Source organism: Lepidothrix coronata, unplaced genomic scaffold (assembly GCF_001604755.1).
Source record: "Lepidothrix coronata isolate B3197 unplaced genomic scaffold, Lepidothrix_coronata-1.0 Scaffold70, whole genome shotgun sequence".
NCBI lineage: Eukaryota > Metazoa > Chordata > Aves > Passeriformes > Pipridae > Lepidothrix > Lepidothrix coronata.
This window is the reverse complement of record NW_016690250.1, coordinates 4,298,149-4,321,021: the sequence shown is the minus strand read 5'-3', so window position 1 is coordinate 4,321,021 and position 22,873 is coordinate 4,298,149. Positions and strand designations below refer to the sequence as shown.

At 40.2% G+C, this 22,873-nt stretch overlaps 1 protein-coding gene across 1 annotated transcript in view; it reads left to right on the top strand.

Annotated features, from left to right (window-relative positions):
- Positions 1–1,782: 1,782 nt before the first annotated feature.
- BVES (blood vessel epicardial substance) overlaps positions 1,783–22,873 on the top strand; it is a 26,222-nt gene continuing 5,131 nt past the window's right edge. The window contains exons 1-7 of the mRNA XM_017818702.1: positions 1,783–1,955; positions 7,263–7,496; positions 9,723–9,847; positions 14,576–14,763; positions 15,732–15,840; positions 17,821–17,988; positions 19,826–19,967. Coding sequence (XP_017674191.1) covers positions 7,274–7,496; positions 9,723–9,847; positions 14,576–14,763; positions 15,732–15,840; positions 17,821–17,988; positions 19,826–19,967 — 955 coding nt within the window. The 5' untranslated portion in view covers positions 1,783–1,955; positions 7,263–7,273. The remainder of the gene's footprint in view (positions 1,956–7,262; positions 7,497–9,722; positions 9,848–14,575; positions 14,764–15,731; positions 15,841–17,820; positions 17,989–19,825; positions 19,968–22,873) is intronic.

Genomic DNA, 22,873 nt, shown 5'->3' with positions numbered 1-22,873 from the left:
TAAAGGTTTTTTTCTAGAAGTGGGTAGAGTCCATCAAAGCCATGTCTACATGCTCCATTTGCTTTTGCTCCTCCTGGAGAGACAGCATATAGGGGCAGCTCTCAGATCCTCACTCATTTCTCTCTTTCTACTGACAGCTGTACTAGATACCACCATTTACATTAGTTACTGTAGTCTTGGTTCTTACTGCTCTGCTACAGAGCGGAAATGGCATTTAATCACAAATATACTGAAATATAAAGATCCCAAGAGACTAGCTGCAGTCAGGACAAAGTTCTACACCCTCACATGGCTGCAAATACTAGTTCATTGCCAAGCTTTCCTAACTAACATTTTTTGCATTGAGCTAAGCAGGTGCTGTTTACCACCAAGGCTTTGCCCAAAATTAGAGAAGACCTGCAGGATAATCAGAGAAGTACGAAGACTTTATGGAAGGTACAACAAACTGTGCTTCTCCAACGCATAATGTTCAGTACTGTGCTAGAAAATGCTTACATGTCAGTTTAGATTGGGGTAGGAGCTCTGCTTTGTGCTGCTTTTGGAAGCTACTTGGCTTTGCTCCAGCAAGCATAGCTGAATACTGTCAATCTCAAACACGTGCTAGATGCAATCACTTGTGACCATTCCTGTAGCCATGCTATCCTGACTCTCTTCCTACCCTTTTTCCAGCTCTTTTACTCTTCTGCATATTTCGGGAAAGAGCAAGTACATCCATAAAAATGGCTGGCCAGTCAGAGGAAACATAGTCCCAAATCAAGTCCTTTATAATCATTTCATAATATATTTTTGAAAATCAGATCAGGCAGCAAGATTCAAAAAACCCCTGTTCATATGCACGCGTACCTGGAAAGATCCAGATCTCTTCTCCAAGGTGTAAAGCCAAGAACAACCAAAAGTAGAGCTTCCTGGGGCACATGTTGATGTGTACATGTATAAACAGTTACTTCAAAAATTAATCGGGATTCTGTATACTTTTAAAAATATATTTAGGTATAATACTGACCATATGTTCTTGGCTGCTGAAAAAATAACCCCACTTTGTAGCTAGCTCATCAGAATGTACTGAAAGGGCTTTTTTGCCTTTGCAGTCCTAATTTATCATTGACAGTCAGATTTTGGGATGGGATGGGCTGCCCATAGGCTGTATCTGGAATGTCTTTCATCACTGGATGCTACTCATCAACCTCCTGGGGATGAGGGCAGGCTCGGTGACTATTTTGCCTGCCCTGCCAGACCGGTGGTCCAGGAGGGGGCAAGACAGGACATCCGCGGAGCCTTCTGCCGACGTGCAGGGACACAAGCGTCCCTCTTTGGAGGCACGTCGTTTCTGGGAGCTGTCAAACTGCCACACGAGCAAACTTGGTGACATCTCTTAAACATCATGCTCGTGACAAAGAACCACCGCAGGTGCCAAGTTGAGAAGAGCAGTTTTATAAGGGCTGCTGTGGCTCCATGTAGGGGCAATACTGCTTGCCACACGTTTAGGGGAGAATTCAGCTCTTCTAATTTTAACCACTCAACAGCCGGGCAGGCTGCCCGGGCGCGGGGCTCACCCTGCAGCGCACGGCTGCACCTCTGCGGGGTGGCTCTCCCCACCTGCTTTAGGCGCCTCGGTCAGGCACTGCTCGGTACGCACAGGCCCCGACGCGGGCAGGGGGTGCCCGGGGTGATGCTCGCAGCCCCGCGGGGCTCGGAGCCGCTCCCGCCCCCGCCCCGCCCGCAGCCCCCCGGGGCGGGCAGAGGCGCCTGCGCGCTGCGGCCGCTCGGTGTCGGTGTCGGTGCCCGCCCGGCGCTGGCGCCGCCCGCAGCTCCCGCCGCCGCTGCCTATTTTAGTCACGGCCGCGGCTCCGTGCCCGTCGTGGGACGCGCTGCCGGCAGCGCCGAGGAGCGGCAGCTCCAGGCTGTCCCTGTCCTGTCCCGGGCGGCCGGGAAACTTTTCCCAGGACGCGAGGCAGGTAAGGGGCGCTCCTGACTCCCTGCGCCGGCGGCACCGGGAGCGCGGGGGCGACGGTGGGGAGCAGCGCCGTCGGGTCCCTCCGCCCCCGGGGCCGGGGGCCCTTCTCCACCGGTGGCAGGAGGGGCGGGCGCCGAGCTTCGCTATTGACCTGCCCGGCGACGGGGGAGAACGCGCCGTCCTGCCCCAGTCTCCGCGTTCCCCTCCCGGGCACTCGGGTCCCGCCGTGCCGGGCTGCGGGCGCGGCTGCCGGGCAGTCCTGCCCGCTCGGTCACAGCCCCGGGAAAGCACGGCCAGGCGATGGCCCTTGGCGGAGTTGCAGCTTTGGAAATGGCCCTCTGGGGGGAAAAAGGAGGGTTTGCTTGGTACTTTTCAATTTTTTTATTACTTTCACAATTGTTCTGTATGAATGGTGGATTTGGCGTTCGCACGCTGTGGGCTAAAATGAAGCTTCGGAGCGCAAAGCAGGGCTGCGGGGTGGCAGCTGCGGTTGCCCCCCTCAGTTTCAACTCTCGGCGCACCTGTGAGCGATGTGACCAGAAGGAGAGCGAGCCCAAACGCAGCTGAAGTTCCATCGCCGCAGCGCAGCCCCGCTGCTATCAAGTCGAGCGTACCTGGGAGTGTTTCTCGCTGCGTGAATAGTTTGTTGACTGTTCTAGGAAAACGTAATATTTTCATTCTGCAGAAAGTGACTAAAGTGACTACCAAATTTCTGTAGTCAATACAATTAAATTATAGTTGCTACAAGGAGCATATCGATATACATCTTTTCTTATACTTATCTTCCCATTCGCTCCCGTGGCATTGCAAAAAATGAAATTGGTAACTTAAACTGTAATTAACTCAGCTATGTTAGCTCTAGTAGTTTGTCTTCAGCTGACAAAAGCAAAAGAATTATTGATTGCCTAAATTCTCTATGCGGCTCATGTACTACAAGACCATAGAAAAGTAGTTAAAAATTCTGCAGGTATAATTAAAAAAAAAATTAGCTTGAATTTTATTTTTTTTCCTTTAGACTCACAAAATCTATCTACATAAATGATGGACTGTAAAATTTAATTGACTGTAAAGTTATACAAACATACTCAGGCAAAGATTTAAGAAGCTAACTTGAGTAATGTTGACCAGTAAATCTGTGGGATATGAATAATCTTAATAAAGTGGATAATGATGTGAGTGGGACACTTGGCACTGTCCCATATCAGCTTGGCTGACTGGTTCTCATACTAGAGCCAACTGCTTTAAACTTTTCTGCCGTGTCTGTCTTCCGTGAATGTTGTGTGGGTATACATAAAATCACCATTTGTTTTAAAGTCATCTCTGTGTCTGAATATTTGGAGATTAAATCTTTTGGGAATGACTTTCAGAAGTCTGGCTGTTTGCATAAGGATGTTGTGAGCATAGCAAAATCTTAGAGTAAGCTACCTCGTTTATGTTCTGAGAATTTGCATTTTCTGACCTAAACCCAAAATGTTTTATCTTAACTTTCTATCAAATTCATTAAAAAAAATAAATTAACAGACTTTGCTGTTAACAATCCTAATTTTGGATAGATGTAATGTTAAAGTGTGACCGAGGGGTTTTTTGTTTGTCTGTTTTTGGTTGTGGTTTGTTTGTTTGTTTGTTTATTCCCCCCCCTCCTGTTTGGACAGCAAATAGGCTTGAGTTCACAATCAGCTGAGTTTTCAAATTCTTGGTTTGGTAAATCTAAATCCATATGATGGACAAACTACTGGATATTAAAAAAATACTCTTTTAATGTTTTGTCTTATGTTCCATAAAGCTTTCATTTCATTTCAATCTTGGGCTATTTACCCAAGATTTCCAAAATTATTTGACTATGTTGGTTGTTTTTTTTAACTCTTGATACTAATACATGTCTTTGCATTGAAGACTTAAGCATATAACTATATAGTCTTGTGCTGTATTAATCCTTAGTAGATATAACCCTAAGTTAGAGTTTTAGAGGTCTGATACTGTACTTTCAAAATGAATTTTTGGCTCTCTGAAGTAGCAGAAGATAAGAAATGGTAATTATTTGTTCATTTGTTGGTCTGCAGCTTTTTTTCTTCACTCTTCGGTGTTATTTGACAACAGTAGATGCTAGGACTAAAGAATTGATCTAAAAGTTACAGCAATGTTGTTTATGACATTTTGGATATTTGCCTTTGTAGTGTTACCTGTAGATAAACACTTTACATTACAGCTTGTAACTCTGCCTGTCTGCCTTTTTTTGTTCATTCTCAAGCAGGCTCCATAGTTGAAATTCAGAGCCAGTGTCAAAATCTGTCCTTGTGTCACTTTGCAGTCTATTTCTGTCAGCTTTAAAATACCATTGTGACAGAGAAGTTCTGCAGGTTTCTGTTGTTTTCCAGTACGTTAGGGGAGCTACAGTCATTGTTTCTGAGTAGTAAGTGAAGTTTGAATGCATTCGTATAAAGGCTTTGAGGTATTAAAAACAGCTTATTAAAAAAGTGGAGGTGGGTAGATTTAGGTTCCTGGGTTGTAATTTAGGTAATTAAGTAGGTAGCCCAGACTTTCAGAAGCATTGAACATCTTCTTACAACTGCAGATGCTTTAAATGGCTTGGTCTATGTTTGTTGGAGAAACATTACAGCACTTTATGGCTGGTGGTTTGAGGCATCAGTAAATGTGAAGAGCAAGGGGAGCAGTGTTTTTGCTGGGCTGGGAGGAGAATGAGATTGTCCTGTGCTGTATATTTAATTTGGCTCATTTGGTTTCCAGTCTTCAAATGTGTGATGCTTTACAGCCAAGTCTTAAAAGAGTAAGGTAGCCTCGATTCTCACAGTGATGTAGTGCAAAATTTTGCTGTTAAAAAAATCAAGCATCCAGAAGGCTTCTTTGATTTATGATCAGATGCAGCTGAAGTTGCTTCTTGCAGCCTGTTTTGATCTTGAGTTGAAGGACTTAGGCTGGTTCTATGTCTGTATGTGAGTTTGGTTGTCTTTACTTGTTCTGTTGGCACATTAAGTGGTGCCTTTACTGGCGGATGACTGGGCAGTGAAAGGCTGAATATAGGTAGAAATTCAGCAGAAAACTTTTCGTAAAAGATCTAGGGATCCTGCTGTTCCAGTGTAGGGAGTTTATATTGTTTGAAAACAACGGGAGCACCATGATGAGATGTGTGTGAGATGAGCACAGACATAGTTATCCAGTTAGCAATTGCCTTCTGTTTATAAGCGTGTTAAAATGCCAGTCCTGCAGCCTCGCACAGGCTCACACTTTGGCTCTCTGTGTGAGTGTCTTTGTCAGGACAGTGAAACTGTTCTCCTGATTCTGTTGATGAATTCATTTGGAAGAGCTGAAAGACAGTAGGACTGTGTTTGTATGGACCTGATTTTGATAACAGTTAAGTGTACACTTTGTTTGACAAAACCCCACATTCTAATTAATATTTGTGAATAACTAATGTAGGAATGAAAAGAGGAAAGCGATCTTTTAAGAAATGTGAATTATGTATTTTGGTAAAGAGTTATCTAATTTTTTGTCTTTGAAAATAATTTAAATCCAGATATGGATACACTGTGTCCATGCTAGTGTTTGATCCTGCAAGATGCCTCTGCATATTCTGTAGCACACCTTAGCTGTGAGAGCCTCTGGGCACTGGAGAGAAACTGTCAGAGAGGGTTGAGGATTTTTTTCTTCCCACTATTTTAAAAGGGATTTAAAACATTGATTAATTTCAGAAACTGTCCAGCTTGCTTATCCCTTGTACACAGGTTGATTGGGAGACAATAATAAAAGGAATGGATGAAGCAACTCAAAATTGCTTCACAGCCCCAAGAAGCACTCTCAAGTAGCAGAGATGCTTCAGAGTATATTCAAGTCTAGAGGAAATATTAACTGTGTTAACTGCAACTCAGAATTGTCTGCTGAGCAGAGTAATTGCAAGACATTTAGTAATCACACACAGCAGGGATGTGCACTGTCTCTACAGAATTTAGTTGAATGCAAATCCCACCGTGTTGCATGTTTGCTCAGTGATGAAGTGCATATATTTCATTAATGAGACTCAAGCTCAGCTCCATATGATCTCTACTGCTGTGGCAGTGAGATACCATATGTGCCTTGCTGGAAGAAGGGTTCTCCTGTGTTTCTGACAGTCTGTCTAGGAACAGTCGTGTTCCTCCAGCTGGGAACTGTTTTGTGGGAACTGTTTCCAGGAGAAGACCTCCTGGAATGCTTGTAACATTGACTGCAGTTCCCTAAAGAGAGCAGCTTTTAAGATTCTGAAGGTAGTGTCTTGAAATCTTCTATGTTCTCCTTGTAGTTTGTTTTTAATAGTAATTTTTTATTTTATATTGGCAAGGTATTTGCCCACAGATATTTTTTTTTCCTTTTAATTGGTGTGAGAAGAATATATGCTATATTTTATTATTACAACAACAACAAAACCCCCTATGTATATTTAGATTCGAAATAGTCTTTAACTGTCTCTTTTTCTCCAGGAGTTCCACAGACAGACAAAGGTCTTGTAAGCTTGCTCATACTAGATAGACCAAACTATTTCCTTAAAAGATGTAGCAACCTGGTCATCTCCCTTTCTGGTTTAATAGCATCTGATCATCTGGGAAGAGAAATCGTGGGGTTTTTATTTACTGTCCTCAAAGTGGTTTGGGGGTGTTTTGTGTACTCTGGTTAATGTGTGCAAGATGATGCATGGCTTAGGAGACCTCCAAGTTTACTGCAAGAAAGCCAAAAGTTGAGGTTCTTTGATTTTGATTTTTATATGGTTGGTTGACTTTTTTTAAATCAATCAAACAGCACATGTTCCTCCTCCAAGATCTTACATTGCTTATTTAGAAGAATGCCATAAAGGAGACTTATGTGCCGTAAGAGAGACTAATGCTACATAAACCTCTTCTTTGTTTTTCTTTTCTAATTCCCATCTAGGTTAAGTTCTCTAAGGTATTTACTTTGCCTAGGATAGTGGACCTGTTCAATAAATGGAATATTAAATTGTGATTTTTATTTGCGTAGGGCTAGGAAGGGCACATAGGATGTTTCCTTAGCAATGACAGTCATAGCAGCTACTGTTGATTATGTGCATATAGTCCAAATTTTGAAATGTTCAATTCTTCAAGCCTAGCTCTTAAGTGAAAGAGATAGCAAAGCATTACTGAACTATAGATCTAGCTTACCTTTTTAAAGTGTTTGTAGATTTATTTTTCATGAATGGTAATGGAAAATATATCCTGGAAAGAGAGAAAATAGCCCTAAAATACATAAGTATGTCTACTATATTTCAGTTTAATGCATGATGATTTTTTTTTTCCTCTCCGCACAGGTGTCTCCAAGATGAATACTACAGCAATGAGCCCACTCACTGTTACCCCACTAGGTTTTGTTCCAGACTTTAAAAATGCCACCCTTGAGCCTTTTAATGATACTGCATGTGAAAACTGGAAAGAGATTCATCATCTTGTTTTCCACGTGGCAAATATTTGCTTTGCAGTTGGACTGGTTATTCCAACTACTTTGAATCTTCATATGATTTTTCTGCGAGGCCTGCTCACCATAGGTAGGAGAATTATTCTGGACAGATTTGCAACCTTCCTGTGACAGAAATGGCTGTTCTTGACCATTATGGAGCTGGTCCCTGCAATTTATGGTGAAATTACTGCCTATATTAATGGTTGTTGTACTCTGAAGATGGTTTTGGTCTAAGTGGGGGCCCGTTTTGACCCCAACATACCTTTTCTGGAAAGATGATACAACCCTTGGCTCTTAAAACTTCCCAGAATTGTAACTTAAAATTTCAAACCTATGAATATGTCAACTTGGAAACAAGTGGACACCGTTAACTTCAGATGTGACTGGCTGCTTAAAATTCACTAAATTTCAGGTCATAGTTGTGTCTATGGATCATTAAAGCCTTTATTTTAGGTTTCAAGGAAATGCTGGGATTATATATTGGCTGGTGCACTGGCTTAGTATGTCTGCAGAAGGTGAGGTTTTCCTTGAGAAGCTTGCTGTCAGCCCACATGTTCTTTTATCTTGAGTTCAAACATGTGGCACTTGCGGGTCACCAGAGTTATTTTTGTTGCCAGCTTACCTTTTGATAGGGAGTGCAGTCTGTGTTCTGAAGTCAGTAGCGTTTCTTCTACCACTGTAGGAATCTTGTGATACCAGAATTTGACTTGAGAGGAAAACTTAAATTTGGCATGCTTGAGACTGAGCAAGTGTGGTTTCATTTGTAACGCTTGCAGTCCCACAGCTATTTCAAAGCCCCTCTGCCTTGTGTGGGACAAGATCCTTGTGATCAAAGAAGGAATAGTGAGTCATTACAGTGCAAGAAAGATACATCCCATCCAACAAGAGAGTGCTTAAGTATTTTTAAGTGAGTGCTTGTTGGTGTAATAGTGCAGGCCAATTTTATAATAGAACTTCTATTGTTGAATTTACAATGATCTTGCCTTTTCTGTTTTATAGTTTTTATAGGGTAACTTATTAAAATAAACTGCACAGATGACTGAAGGTCCCAGCATTGCAGGACCTTTTATCTGTGTAGTGCTTGGCTTTAAAACCAAAGGGAGCTCTGCACTTGCTGAGCCCGCTGCTTTGATCTGTAGTTCTTGTGGTATTTTGAGCAGATCTTGAATCAGAGTTTTGCAAGCTGCAGTGGCAGCAGGTTTCAAGTCTGCTTGGTAGGCAGCATGAGTTCCTAGGTATCTGTTCCCTTTGCTTTGACCCTGTCCCCCTGTGTGCTACTTTGAAATATTGGTCCTCTTCAATACTTGCAGACATCGTATTCTCCCATCCCTTGCAGTCTAATTAATAAGCAGATTGAAAGCCACTATATTTTGATTTTTCTAATCCGTGTGTAAGTGCTGCCTCATCAGTTAACAGTGCAGACAGACTAGATAATACTGAGTTCATTAATTCAATATCATCTTCAGGGAGAATGGGGACAGGAACACTCAACTTGGCACTGTCTCCTTTTTGTCTTCGTGTGAAACTTAAAGGAAAATATATCTGTGATCACTTGGTAGGCTCACAGTTATCTGGGAGAGACTCACTGATGCATAATCTATCATTTGATAAATATTGTCTTTGTAGGCTAAAAATGGAATTGCTAATCATACAGCATGCCTTTTAGAGCAATGTTCATTATTCAAAGTAAGGCAACTAAAAAAAGAGTAAGTGTTTAGAAATTTTCTCTTTGATTTTATACAAGCTCTGTATATAGAACCTTTATACAGGTTCCTTCTGTGACCTTGTCAAAATGCTGCAGTGATAGTTCCTTTTAATTTTCAAAAATATCTGCGTATGACTTTAGGAAGTTTTTATGCAACTCTTGGTCTCTAATTAGATACGAAGGTTAGTAATATGAACAATAAGCATTCATTTGTAGGCTTTTGTTCGTCTAATTAATTCAATGCTAGGGATAAAGTTTCTTAATTATTTTTTTCTCTTATTTAGGGTAGAATTTTCCACATCTCTTTTCTACTTCATTTTAGTAATGGATCATCATGGGCTGCACCTTTCTGCTTTCCCCAGTCCTGATCTGAATTACTGTCGCTTCAGTATTGCACTCCCATGCTATCAACCTACTCTCAGTGCCTGTTTGCAGCGTTGTGCTGATTAGCTGCCATTGCATGCGATGATCCCAAGAACCAAAGTGTAGTACAGCTTGTAGGATATATTGCTTTTCATTGTAATTATGGTCAGTGGACGCATTCTTGATGGCTTTGTAGGAATGTTTGTTTGGTGGAATTAACTTTTTTTTTTTTTTAAATTTTTACAGGATGTGCATTGTTCATCATTTGGGCTACACTCTATCGTTGTGCATTGGACATAATGATCTGGAACTCTGTGTTTTTGGTTGTCAACCTTTTACATTTCATATACCTAGTGTATAAAAGACGACCGGTATGTATAACAGCTAAATTTCACAAGCAGTCTAGTAAGATGCAAGAAAAGGAAATTTTGCCCATGTTTGCTAGGCAAACCAATGAACTGGTACTCATTTCCAGCAGAATACTTTTATGTTCCAGAGACACACTCTGGAAGTGTGTAACAGCTAGTACCAAAAGAACCCAAAGCCAGCCTAGCTGGAAATAAGCTCTTCACCAAGTCAACACAGCCTGTGCCAGAAAGCAGCTAAGAAATTAGCACCTTGCTCCTTTCCTGGCATAGCAGCATGATGCTTGACTTCTGTCTTGCCCAGGAGATAGCTTAAAACTAGATAGACATTTGTAGATGTGTAGTAAATATTTCTGGTTTAAATTGCTCTCAGAGAGTAATCTTACCAGTTGAAAGGGAAGTTCCTCTTGAGTTTGTGTTGCTAATGCTATTATTTTAGCCTATTCAATCCATTTATATCATCATTAAGATACAGCATATGATGAAACTGCACTGTATTTCTGCTAGTCGGCCATGACCATGCTGTCTAATGCACACACAAAATAGCAGTTGTGATAATGCAGAACCAGTGGGGCCAGACTGTGTTTGTGTCTGCAGTTAAATATCCCATGCAGGTACTCTGGTTTTTAATATGGGACAAGTTCATGTTGCAGTCTTTTCCCCCAGCCAAGTTAGCATGTCCTGCTCCCCTTCAACCCGCTCACCAACTGAGCCTTTTAGTATCATTTTTAGGCCTCTAGCATCTTGTCAGATGGCACAGGAACTGGCCAACAATGTCAGAAATTCTTGCAAAAGGCTGGAGTGCACAGCTAATAGAAATCCATTTCTGGAGAAAACCAAGCCTTAAAACTTATTTAAAAGTGAGTTGTGACATGCATCTTTAAATGTGGGTAGTGGTCCTTGGGTTCATACCTATCCAACCCTTTCCAAAAATCTAAATAAAAGGCTGTGGGAGAGTGAAGAAGCATCTCAGGAGGATGGTGTGCTGGTTTGTGCTTGAGTAAAAAAAATACTACTTTACAATGTGTAAATCAATACTGAATGAAGAAAGAAACATTCTTCTGTAATTACAATTGTCTACTAAAAGCTGTATTTGCATAGGCTGGGGTATTTTGTGCATCATAGTATAGACTTCATCCTATTGAAGAGACAGCTATTTTCACTAAATCCTGTAGTAAATTTATTAACAGCATTATTTGTAGGAGTTAGGTTAAGTGGTAGAAGTCCTACTCTATAGGTGGATTTAAAAAGAAGGAATTGTGTAAGGACATGACACTTGACTGATAAACTCAGTCATCGAAGTTTGTAAAAAAAATTACGTCTAAGAGAGAAGGAATTGGAGGACCTAAATTGGAGGACCTTTAACTTTTCTTTGTGTTTCTGTAGCCCTTGCCCATTAGCAATGTAACCACAGCAGAACTGAGGTACTTGGCACTCCCGTAGACTGTGTGCCATATGCACGTGGGGCAAAACTGTTCTTACACAGAATAAACTAGAATTCTCAGTAGAAAGTGATAGAGGAAATGTAGGAAAATAGACTTTGGACTTGTACTAAAATACTGTGCACGTTGAGGATTTCAACTTAAGTAGAGGCAGAGCAAGCTGCCAAAGGAGGAAGAATTTAAAGGAAATGGAAGAGATGGTAGAAAGACTGAAATCTTTACCAGCGTGACTGAAAACTGCAGGACAAACTCCAGTAGGCAACCACAGCATATATAAGGAGGATGAAGGTTAAATTGCATCTGTCTACAACAAGGTGATAAATTGAGTACATTTACTTGAGTATATGTGTTAACAAAGGCTTTACCTACAGTACTGTTCCTCCAGTATGGAGCACAGATTCACCTGAAGGTTACCATCAAAAGAGCTACATGACCTGTACAACTTAAAAGCTTAGTCAAGAATTAGTTCTGATAGACTGGCCATGTAGTGCTGTTTCTTAGTATATTAAGACTTAATTTCAATAGTCTTCTTTCCACTAAGAAATCACGGTATTTATGAACACTGCATGAAAAATACTGTAGTATTTTAATTGGTGTAATACATAATACTTTCAGTAATTATTTAAAAAAATCATATGAATCTTTGTTACAGACTATGATCAACAAGCTTACTTGAAGTGATGCCTAGTAGTCATGCATGACTTTTTAACTGTCTTACATGTTTACTATGAACTCAAAGGCTGTTTTTAAGTGTTTTTTCCTACAGGAAGATAAAGAATGGGGAAAAAAAATTAAAATTCTTAAGAACTAATTTTTGAGGGAGACTTTCTCTCTGCAGCTATTGTATTGCCCATCTCAGTCAGTTTTGGTCATCCTCACAAATAATGTTTTTAAGGAAAGAAAGGAATGGAAGAATAATTACAAGTTAGTCGTATTACAAAATGAATAATTGATACTCTCAGTTGTTAAATATTTATTTTATTAAATGGAGCATGCAAAATCTCAGTGGGTTTCTTTTCTGACCAGAAGACTATTTCTGTGGTTTTGTTTTCTTGGAGCTTCACAAATTTGGCTTTTGTAGTCTGAGTGGAAGCTGAGTCTAATCGGTGTCTGACTTGGAGATCTGGCATCACCCCAGAACATTTCAACCACTGCTGAACAAAACACTACACCTACCCATATGGCTCATTTGGAATATGACCCACAAGCATGACTGGAGGAGCAGTCAGCGTGCCTGTGAGTGAATAGTCTGTTATAAGGGAGACCATCCAAAGTACAGCTACAGTCTCCAGCCTGATCAGTCTTTAAGAAAGTAGTTACGCCTGCTCTCTCTAAGTATTATTCATTACAGGAAGATCAGAAAATGTGAATTATGTACTAGTTAAGGGATTGCATTAACACTCCAGGGCCAAAATTTGCCCTCATGTCTGTTTGCATGGTTATGAATTCAGGAGTCTTGGAAGCTACTCAGATTCCTTTTTCAGATGAAGATATGTATTTCTTTGAGTTGCAGTGGTCATGTATAGAAAGAGGTGCAAATTAAATTGGTAAGCTGTTAAAAATGAAAGAGTTCCTGGAGAACATGCCAGCAAAACAAATAGTCATCTGGCTTCACAGTTATAGGGAACATATTTTGAAATCCAATAGTTCAGGACAATCCCCAGCAGAATACAGTTTCTCTTGCTGGTTAATTTTTATTCCTTGTTTTGTATGTGTAGATGTCTGCTGAGATATTAAAGACTGTGGCACAGGGAATGTGCAGGAAATTCCTAACCTAGATTTCATATAAAGGTAGTTGCTGGTGTGAGATTTAACTAGTAATTGATTCAGTGTGAAAGCAGTCTAACTTTAGATCATGTGACATACTGGACACAGTAGGTCCATGAGCCTTAATGACACACACTTACAAGAGCTGATGTCACTGGGAGGCTATTCTTGATAGTCTTGGAATAATCATAGTGACCGAGAGAAGTGCATGAAGGAAATAGTGAATGTTGTCTACCTTAATTTCAGTAGGGTTTTCAACACTATGTCCTGTAAAATCCTGATAGAAAATCTGTTGCAGTGTGTGCAGGATAAGGACACAGTGAGATGGATTGAAAATTGGCTGAATGGCTGGGCTAAGTGTGGTAATCAGGGGTAAGAAGTCTAGTTGGAGGTGTGTATTATATATACTAGTGTGTGGTGTGTGCACTAGCAGTGTGTAACCTCAGGGCCAGTGCTAGGTCCTGTTTGACATCTTCATTAATGATCTGGATGGTGGGGCAGATGTGTACCCTGATGATGCAAAACTGGGAGGAGTAGCTGATAGGCCAGAAGGTTGGGAAACCTCACCAGACTAGAAAAATGGGCCAACAGGAACCTCGTGGAGTTCAGCAAAAAGTGCAGAGTCCTGCACCTGAGGAGGAATAACCGCATGCATCAGCATATGCCACAGACCAGCCAGCTAGAAAGCAGCTTTGTAGAAAAAGACCTGCATGTCCTGAAGTAAAAGTTGAACATGAGCCCGAAATGTGCCTCTTCTGCCATTTTTTCTTGGTTGCTTTTCCTTATTCTCTTTGTATTTTGTTTCTTCATTATCTGATGCTTATTGTTCTAGTTTGTTTTCTTCACAGCAAATATGCAGGCTTTGTTCAGGCTGCCTCAGCTTTCAGGAAGGCCAGGATACTGTCTTAATCCCTGCCTTCATTCAGGAAAGACTTCCAGGCTTGGGATTTCAGCCAACTTCCTTTCCCTCATTGCGGTTGCCAGAGTTTGGGTGGGCTCCTAGATGTGGGATGTTCAGCTGGCAGTGTTTTGGTTTTTCTTTTTTCTTCCCTCATTGCATGTGGTTTCAATATGATGGATTTGTTTTTCAGGACTTGCTTTTCTACTGTAAGTAAGCCAAGAAGCTCAGGGATGAAAGGGGCTCCTGGGAGAGCCTGAGAGATAACCAGAGTGACGCACGTATGTAGTGTGAAAGGCTATCTGTGTAATTCTTGCCCAAGTCCTATTCAGTGTTACATCAACGGAAGTCTCAGAAGACTCCTTGTGTCTGATTTAATGTGCCACTTGGATGGAACACCATTCTAAAGCACCTGTATGCCAACCTGGCTAATTTTAGATAAGGTTTTGGTTACCCTGTTATAGGCAGTGTTTGTGGATAGATGTCACACATTTGCCACTTCTTTCCTTGCTTAAGCAAAATGAAGCCAAAGATGTTCCTCAAGCATAGCAACTAAAGCATGTGTGCAGCCTTACCCTTTTTTAACTGCATCTGTGTTTATCAGTGTCTCTTGTTTATCCAATCTAGATCAAGATAGAGAAGGAACTTAGCAGCCTCTACAAGAGAATGTTTGAACCTCTCCATGTGCCTCCAGAGCTCTTCCAAAGGCTAACTGGACAATTCTGCAACATTCAGACTTTAAAGACAGGGCAAGCCTATGCAGCAGAAGATAAAACATCGGTTGATGATAGGCTAAGCATCCTGCTGAAGGGGAAGTAGGTTCTATAAAAGCTTGGGGACAGTCTTACGCTTTGTGTGATGGTTGAATAGATTAAAAAATTGTTGAGGTTTTTGTTAGCTTTTTTAATGTTACTGTTTGTAGCATGTTATGCTCTATGACAAAGAGTCTATAGCCAAATAGTCTATAGGTATAGAATATTTTGTGATGCTCTTTTCAGATGACAGTGATGTCTCTTACTGGAAGCATATTATGTATCCACCTATATGTACAGTGGCATGGATTTTAGTGGGAATTATATTTGTATAAAACCAAAGGCAATGTCTTGCAGAACAAGCAAGAGTTTTGTCTGAGTTTTAGATACCTAAGTTATATTCTCAGTGCATTCTCAGTTTTTAAAGTTAAAAAATATTGTACATGAGGGAAGGAAAAGTATCCCTCCAGTAGAATTTAAAACAGCAGGCCTATTAGAATTGGTTCATTGCACATGTACATGCAAGTAGACAGGGGCAGGTGCACTGCCCAGAGGCTGACAGAACCCAGGTGAGAAAGGATAAAATATATACCAGTGGCCAAGCTGTAATCTTGAAACTCACATTAAATTCGGGTCAATATTTTAACCAGTTTCTCTTGACAGTAACAGTGATGTCAGGCTTCATTGTTTTTCTTACTCATTGTCACAAAGCTATGTAAAAGAAGCCTAAATTCTCTTCTGGCTGTATAGCATAACTCTGCAAAACACCTTTTTCTTGTTGGATAACAGTGTTTTGAGGATACACGCCATGTTCGTCAAATCTCTGTTTGACTGGCAGCCTGTTATGCTTGGAATCAGTGGAGGTTTAGGCAGAAAACAGGGTAGCTCTGGGTGTGATATTCCAGAAGATGAATGTATTTTTTTCCTGTTGCATACTGCTTTACCGTTGTCAACAATCATATCCAAATTTAGATGAAATTAATCAAACTTCCATGATTTTAAAATGTTGTTTCATACATTTTTATTTCCAGAATGAAGGTGTCTTATCGAGGGCATTTTCTGCATAATATTTACCCCTGTGCCTTTATAGATTCTCCTGAATTTCGATCAACACAGATGAACCGGGGTGAGAAATTCCAGGTACACTTTGTTTTAAATGTCACTGGATTTGAGATGATGGGATCATTAAAAAAGCCAGAATATAAATTTGATCAGCAGTGAACTATTTGACTTGCACAGTTTTGCTGACTTTCTCGTACTGGTGTTTGACAATGAACCATATCAAGAATAACTTTTAAAATTAAATGCCACAAAACAGTATTATGATGGTGTTGACTGAGCAGTCTGACTTTTGCTGTTCTGCTCTCCTTTACTGTTTCCAAGTTCATTTTATTTTAAGAGATTGTTCAGGACAAATAATTTAAGAGGTGGCTTTGCTGGACAGAGAGATGATATAAGCAGGTCTTGTCACTGGTTCAAAAACAGAAAAAAAATAATTATTGTAATAATGAAAGACTAAAAGTTCAGGCACTGGTAATTGGAAATTGGTACTTATCAAAGCATATTAATGCTTCTGCCATTTTGCAAGTTGTTAAAGCAGCATAATCTGAAAGTTATCTCAGTATTTTGAATAAAAATATTCATATTAGGGACAATAAGGGTATGTGTCTCTAGCAGTGTAATTATGCTAGTGCATTAAAGGATATATTTTATTATAGCCTTATGGGGGCGTGTGGAAATACTGTTAGAGAAGTGGGTTTTTTCCCCATAGAAATGACTATTTTGCTGTGTCTTACTTGATGTTCTTTAGTTAGATGTGTGTAATAATGGCTGGACGGTGTCCGACTGGGTACATCCACACTGATACCCTGGCAGAAGGGGAGGGAGGGAGAGCAATGTAGACTCTAAAATCAGGGATTGAGGTCATATGTTCCAGTCAAATACTAGGCTTAATGCCAGGGGATGCATTCATTTTGCAGCAGCGAGGTGTCCCACAGCACAGCTGCCCTCTTGACACAGCCTGTTTTCCCTGTAAGGGACTGAATACGAGTTCATCCCTCTCAAGGGAAAAGGTTCATGCCTCAACTGCTGCCTTCCTTAAAAATGATTGCAATCTGGTGCAATGCACATCCTTTACTCGTGAGTTCTGCTCGTTGCTGCCGTATTAATACTGTCACTGCTGCCATTTCAAGAGTACACAGATTCAATCTTAAGGACCCCATCTGCTGGCAATGCTGGTGAATTCTTCCTCAGCCAGTGGGCTTACATTACAGATTGTGAAGTAAAAAATCCATGGATACGTGACAGTTTCCCATTATTTCTTGGACTTTATAGGTTTTTAATTTTTTCAGGAGGTTGTGTTATCCTGTAATAGAAGAGAGCACCTGATTTCTTTGTAGGCGACTGACTTCCCCCTTCAAAACGTGCCTTTGGGTATCACCAGGTGGTGTGGGTTTCAGTGTGCTGTTGCCCTCTGAGGGCACAGGGGGACAAACCTGGCAGGTCCAGCCTCCCATGAGGGGCTGCAAGCTCTCTTGTAACTACCCATAACTGAATTACCAATAACTGAGCAAACAGAGCCTTGCTTAACTCAACTGCTGGAAAGTGGTACTCGTGGGATCCACAGGGATGACAGCGAAGAGAGAAAGGTGAAAATTATTTTTTTTAATCACTAAAAATTCTTTGATGGAGACCTTTGGATGATACAAGTTGCTCCTGCTTGGAGACATAAAATAAACCCAAGCAACATGTAGGCCTATTAGGATTCAAGTAGTGTCATCACCATAGAACTGACTTTATATGTAAATTTCCTCTTACATAAATGCTTTTACAGTTTGGGAACCCATGAGAGATTTTTCTCCTGTTACACCCCCCCGGGTTTTCTGAAAAACAAACTGGCTGTACATATCAGTGAAAAATACAATGTTAATAAATATCTGAGATTTTTTTATATTTATAAACACAACATTCTAAGGGATACCAAAAAGTTTTATGGCTTTAACAGTTATTTTAACTGGAGACACAAATGAAATGGTATCACTTATTTTAAAGCATGTTTAAATGTGCTAATCTTAAAACATTTTTAAACGTGCTAATTCTGAGCATGTATTTTTTTTTCAGGTCACTATTATTGCAGACGATAACTGCAAGTTCCTGTGCTGGTCCAGGGAAAGGCTGACTTATTTTCTAGAGTCTGAGCCATTTCTTTATGAGATCTTCAAGTACCTTATTGGCAAAGATATTACAAATAAACTCTATTCATTGAACGACCCAACCTTAAATGACAAGGTAAGCAATTGGAGTTTTGTTTGGGAATTTTTCTTCCACACAAAATGTGTGTTTACTTAAATTTTACATGTTCTTAAAGCACCTTTTTTTAACCTGCTTCTGTCAGCTGCTGAATGCACTCTCATGGCCTTTTAGTGCCAAGATGTGAGTCAGTGCAGTGTTTCTGTCAAAAGCAATATTTGTTAAAGTTTGCACAGTCAGGTACATGAAAGATGAGTAACAGAGATTAAAAACTGATTGGCTAGTGCAAATATTTCTAGTCATCTGTTAGACATGATGACCACTAGCTACAAAGGTGCTTCTCCCTGGATATCCTTTCTCATTAACAAATGGGTGCCTTTGTACAAAGAAGCTTCTGAGTTTTTTCTTTAAAAAATTTTTACTAGGGGAAACATCTATGTAATACTGATTTCTAGGAAGAATAATTTCAACATCTTTGAGGGTTGAAAATACAAATTTAAAAAAAAGCAAACATTATATGAATATGATGCAGTTAATTAAAGGAATCATGAAATATGTATAAAATATAAATAAATGTGAATACATATAGAATATTAAGTGGTCTGAATAGAACTCATTCTTTGCCTGTAGAGAGAGTGTGTTTTAGGTGTCCGGGTAAGTGGTCTAGGTGTAGTCATAGATATATTATCTTGTTTTAGTTTCATTTTGTCTCCTTATATAGTTATGTGACTTTACAAGATTTGGACAGTAACTTGTTTGCTGGTGGTTTTTCAGTTTGGGGTTTTTTTTTTGTTGTTGTTTGTTTGTTTATTATTCATGTACTGGTTGTAAGGTTCTCATATATAATTTATTTGAAGAATCTTCATCATCATTTATGGAAGGCTTTATAATTTTATAATACAGTATTTTTGTATTCTGTCTGTATTGATTAATTTAGAGCAAAAATCCTTCTCATCAGATTACCTTTAGGTAACTTGTATATAGGTTAAACAGTTACATCTGCAAAGTTGTGAATTTGATTGAAAATTATCCTAAAGGAATGACTGCCACTACTACAGACTTCAACAGGCTTAACTTGTCATGTCTTTATGCCTAATTAGACTCTGTAAGTTTTCTCAATTTTATACTGATTATAGAAAGAGAAAAGAAAGAATGGCAGGGGAGACAATTTAATAGCAATAAAGCACTGCTTAATTTGCTTTTTGATTAATTAAATAGATTACACCACCTTGCGGTCAAATACTAAAAAGTATTTCAGATCACTGCTTTAATTTACTAATGCAGTAAGGCCAAATGATCTAGTAGAAATATACCATCTGTAAAATACATCTTATAAAGCATGTGTTAAACCTGCTTTTTTTTTTTTTTTGCAATAAAAAAAGACTTACAGGGGAATTTTCTATAATGAAACTCGTATATACGTAGGCAGAAAGTAATTTCTGGAGTATGGCACCTTAAAGGAATATGCAGCAATGTGCCTCCTATATGTGTTAAGAACTGTATTGGGATACTGCTCTCTCCTGGAGACTGCTGTTCTGCACACTCCTTCTCACCTTGCCTTTTTTCCTTTTTCCCTTCATCTTTCCTTTTTCTTCTTTCTGTAAGAAAACACATGAAAGTTCCAGTGCAAAACTAAATTGAAATTGAATAATTAATGTGAGGCTTCATACTTGTCAGAGTTCCAATTCCAATATATTACTGGCATTTTCTATTTTCATTCCAGTTGATGTACACTGCATAGAGTCTTCTGCTCTAGCAAGTTTCTTGGATAATCATACCTGAGACCAGAGCATCTACTGCAAGGGAATTAGTCATTTTCCATTTTATTTTAATTTGCCTGACATTTTTAAAAATAATTTTTTTTTTCTTTCTTTAGGCTTCAAAAAAGATTGATCGACAGCCTAGTCTCTGCTCTCAGCTGTCTGTGATGCAGATGAGAAACAGTATGGCCAGTACCAGTGACAGCGAGGATGGCTTGCAGATGTTTCTTCGTGGGACTTCCTCTGCATCCTCTCTTCGTGAGTGCTCAGAATAGTTTTTGCCAGTTTTGAACACAGCTTGATTGACCATTAGAGATTATTGTAGAACTCTGTGGGAGCAGACTGTAGCTTTTTTGATGCTGCTGTGCATCAGCTAAATGAAAGGACCTAACTATAGGGCAGTCATAAGATGCATGGGGCTTTGTGTGCTAACTGAAGGTATCTCATGTAGATACTGGCAAAAACCCCAGCATGTATGGTAATAATTTTTGACGCAGTGTTTATGTGTAGACATAATATGGAATGTTTATAGTAGTGGGGCAAAATTGAATGTACAGTGCCTATCACAGTAGTAGATTCTTTATTCTGTGACTGGTGCTTGTAGAAATTAAAAACCTTAACAAAACATTACCCCTCAACATTACAACTCGGATGTTCTGCATTTTCTCCTGAGATAGTTTGTGTTGGCAGGGTCTTGACAAATGTGGTGTACAATCAATATTTTGATGTCACCTGGAAAATCTCCAGATATCATGTCAGGCTCTCCTCTCCTGTGCTTTGTGTGACAGGAGTAGTAGAGAACAGATGACAAGAGGGAAGAAATCATGTCTGACTTTTTTTGCTTCTACTCTTGGAATTTATTTCTTTATAGAAACATTCTAAATGATTCTTTCTAGGCTTTTACTGTTGTTTATTTTCAGTTCCTCTGAATCTAAACTTCAACACTAACCTGAACTCTAAAAGCAGCTTTTGAACAAAAAAAAAAACAAAGGATGTTCAATTTTCTCATTTGGCATAAACTGTTAGTTTAACAGAATTTAAAAGGATAATATAAGATTATTTCTTTTAATTTGGGAAATATTATTCTTTAGTGATTAGAATTCAAATATATGAGGGGAAAAATTGCCAACAACTGTTCTTTGTAATGGTTAAAGTCTCTGCTACGAAGAGAAAGTGTTTGCAAATATTTGCACTTTACTGTTTAATTTTCTGTTTTCCATTGTGTTCCTCACAGTTCTTATCCAGGAACTCCTTCAGACTTGGAGGGCCTATCTGTTTTTACTCCTTAACATTGGTATAGTCTGCATGCCCAGATAGAAGGAAGCAAAAGCCCTGCGAGTGTTTCACCCTACTAGAACATCAAGGGTGACAACCTGGGATATAGTTTGATGAAAATTCTGGTGTTGTTTTCCTTTTCTCCTCTGTTCTGTGCAAGGACATTTAGAATCACAGAACAGTTGAGGTTGTAACTTCTGGAGGTTGTCTAGTTCAACCTCACGTTCAAAGCAAGATCACCCAGAGCAGGGCTATGTCCAGTCAAGCTTTGTATATTTCCAAGGTGGAAGATTTCACAACCTTCCAGGGCAACCAATTCCAGGGCTTTACACCCCTCATGGTGAAAAAGATTTCCCTTATTGCAGCTCATAGCTGTTGTCCTTTGTTCTTTAGTGCATGTCTCCAAGAAGAGTCTGGCTCTCTCTTCTTTATACCCTTCCACTAAGTAGCTGAAGACAACAGTCAGATCCCCTGAGAGCCTTCTGTTCCTAAGGCTGAACACACCTCGCTCTCACAGCCTCTCTCCATGTACATCACCTGCTCCAGCCTCTGACCGTCTTGGTTGCTCTCCACTGCACTTGCCTCCAGTATGTCCATGTCTGTCTTGTACAGGGAGGTGCAAAACTGGACACAGCACTCCAGATCCTGTCTCAGAAGTGCCACATAGAGAGAATTAATCTCTTTCATTGATCTGCTGGCTATGCTCTTGCTTATATGGCTCAATATATGCTGCTAATATGGCCCGATATATGGATGGCATTCATGACTGCAGGGGCACTCTGCTGACTCATATTCCATTTTGTGTCTGCCAGGCCCCCCAGGTCTGTTTCTGCAAAGCTGCTTTTCCAACCAGTTGGTGCCTAGGCTGTAATACTGTGTAGGTTTGTTGTGTCCCAGGTGCAGGGATTTGTCTTTCTTGAACTTCTTGTAGTTTGTCAGGTTTTTTTCCTCCAGTCTCTGGAGGTCTGTTCTGACTTGTTCCCCTCCCCTCTGGCCTGCAGTTTCCCTCACTACTTGGCTGTGAACTCGGTGGGAGTGCATTCCATCCCATCACCCAGGTCATTAATATATTAAATATTACAGGCCTTGACACTGGCCCTTGAGGGGTAACTAACTACCTGACAGCTGGATTTTGTACTGCTGTTCACCACCCTGTGAACTCGGCAGTCCAGCAGATTATTCACACAAGCTGCAGTCCATGTATCCAGTCTGTTTCTTACCTGTTTGTCTGGAAGGATTCTGTTGCAGACTGGGAAGGGCTCTGCTACCATCCAGGTGAACATCATCCACTGCACTCCATTTCTTCACAGAGGTAATCTCACCACCTAAGTGGTCAGAGTGGTCAGATGCAATCTGCCCATGGTACACCCACTCTGGCTGTTCCCAGTCACCTTCCCATCCTTTATGTTCTTGGACATGGCTTCCAGGAAGACAAACTCCATAATCTTCCTGGGAACTGAGGTTAGGCTGATAGGCCAGTTGTTCCCTGTGTGCTCCTCCTTGCCCTTCATTAAAATGGCTGTGATGTTGGCCTTTTTCTGCCTCCCCTGACTGCCATCATCTTTCCAAGGTGGTCTTGCAATTGCATCAGCCAACACTTGGCACCTTTGGATGCAGCCCATGCGGTTCCACAGTCCTGTGTTTGTCCTGTTGACTTAAATAGTCCCTAACTCATTCTGGCTTTTTTTGTAAGTCAGGCATCCCTCTCCCAGTTTCTACCACTAGACTCAGAGACCTGGGTGGCCTCAGGAGAAACTTGCGAAGTAAAAAAAAAAAAAAAAAAAAAAAAAAAAAAAAAAAAAAAAAAAAAAAATCAGACAAAAAAACCCCTGACTGCTGCATTGAGAGCACCCAGGAGAAGGTTTTTGAAAACAACAGAGGTAAGGTAA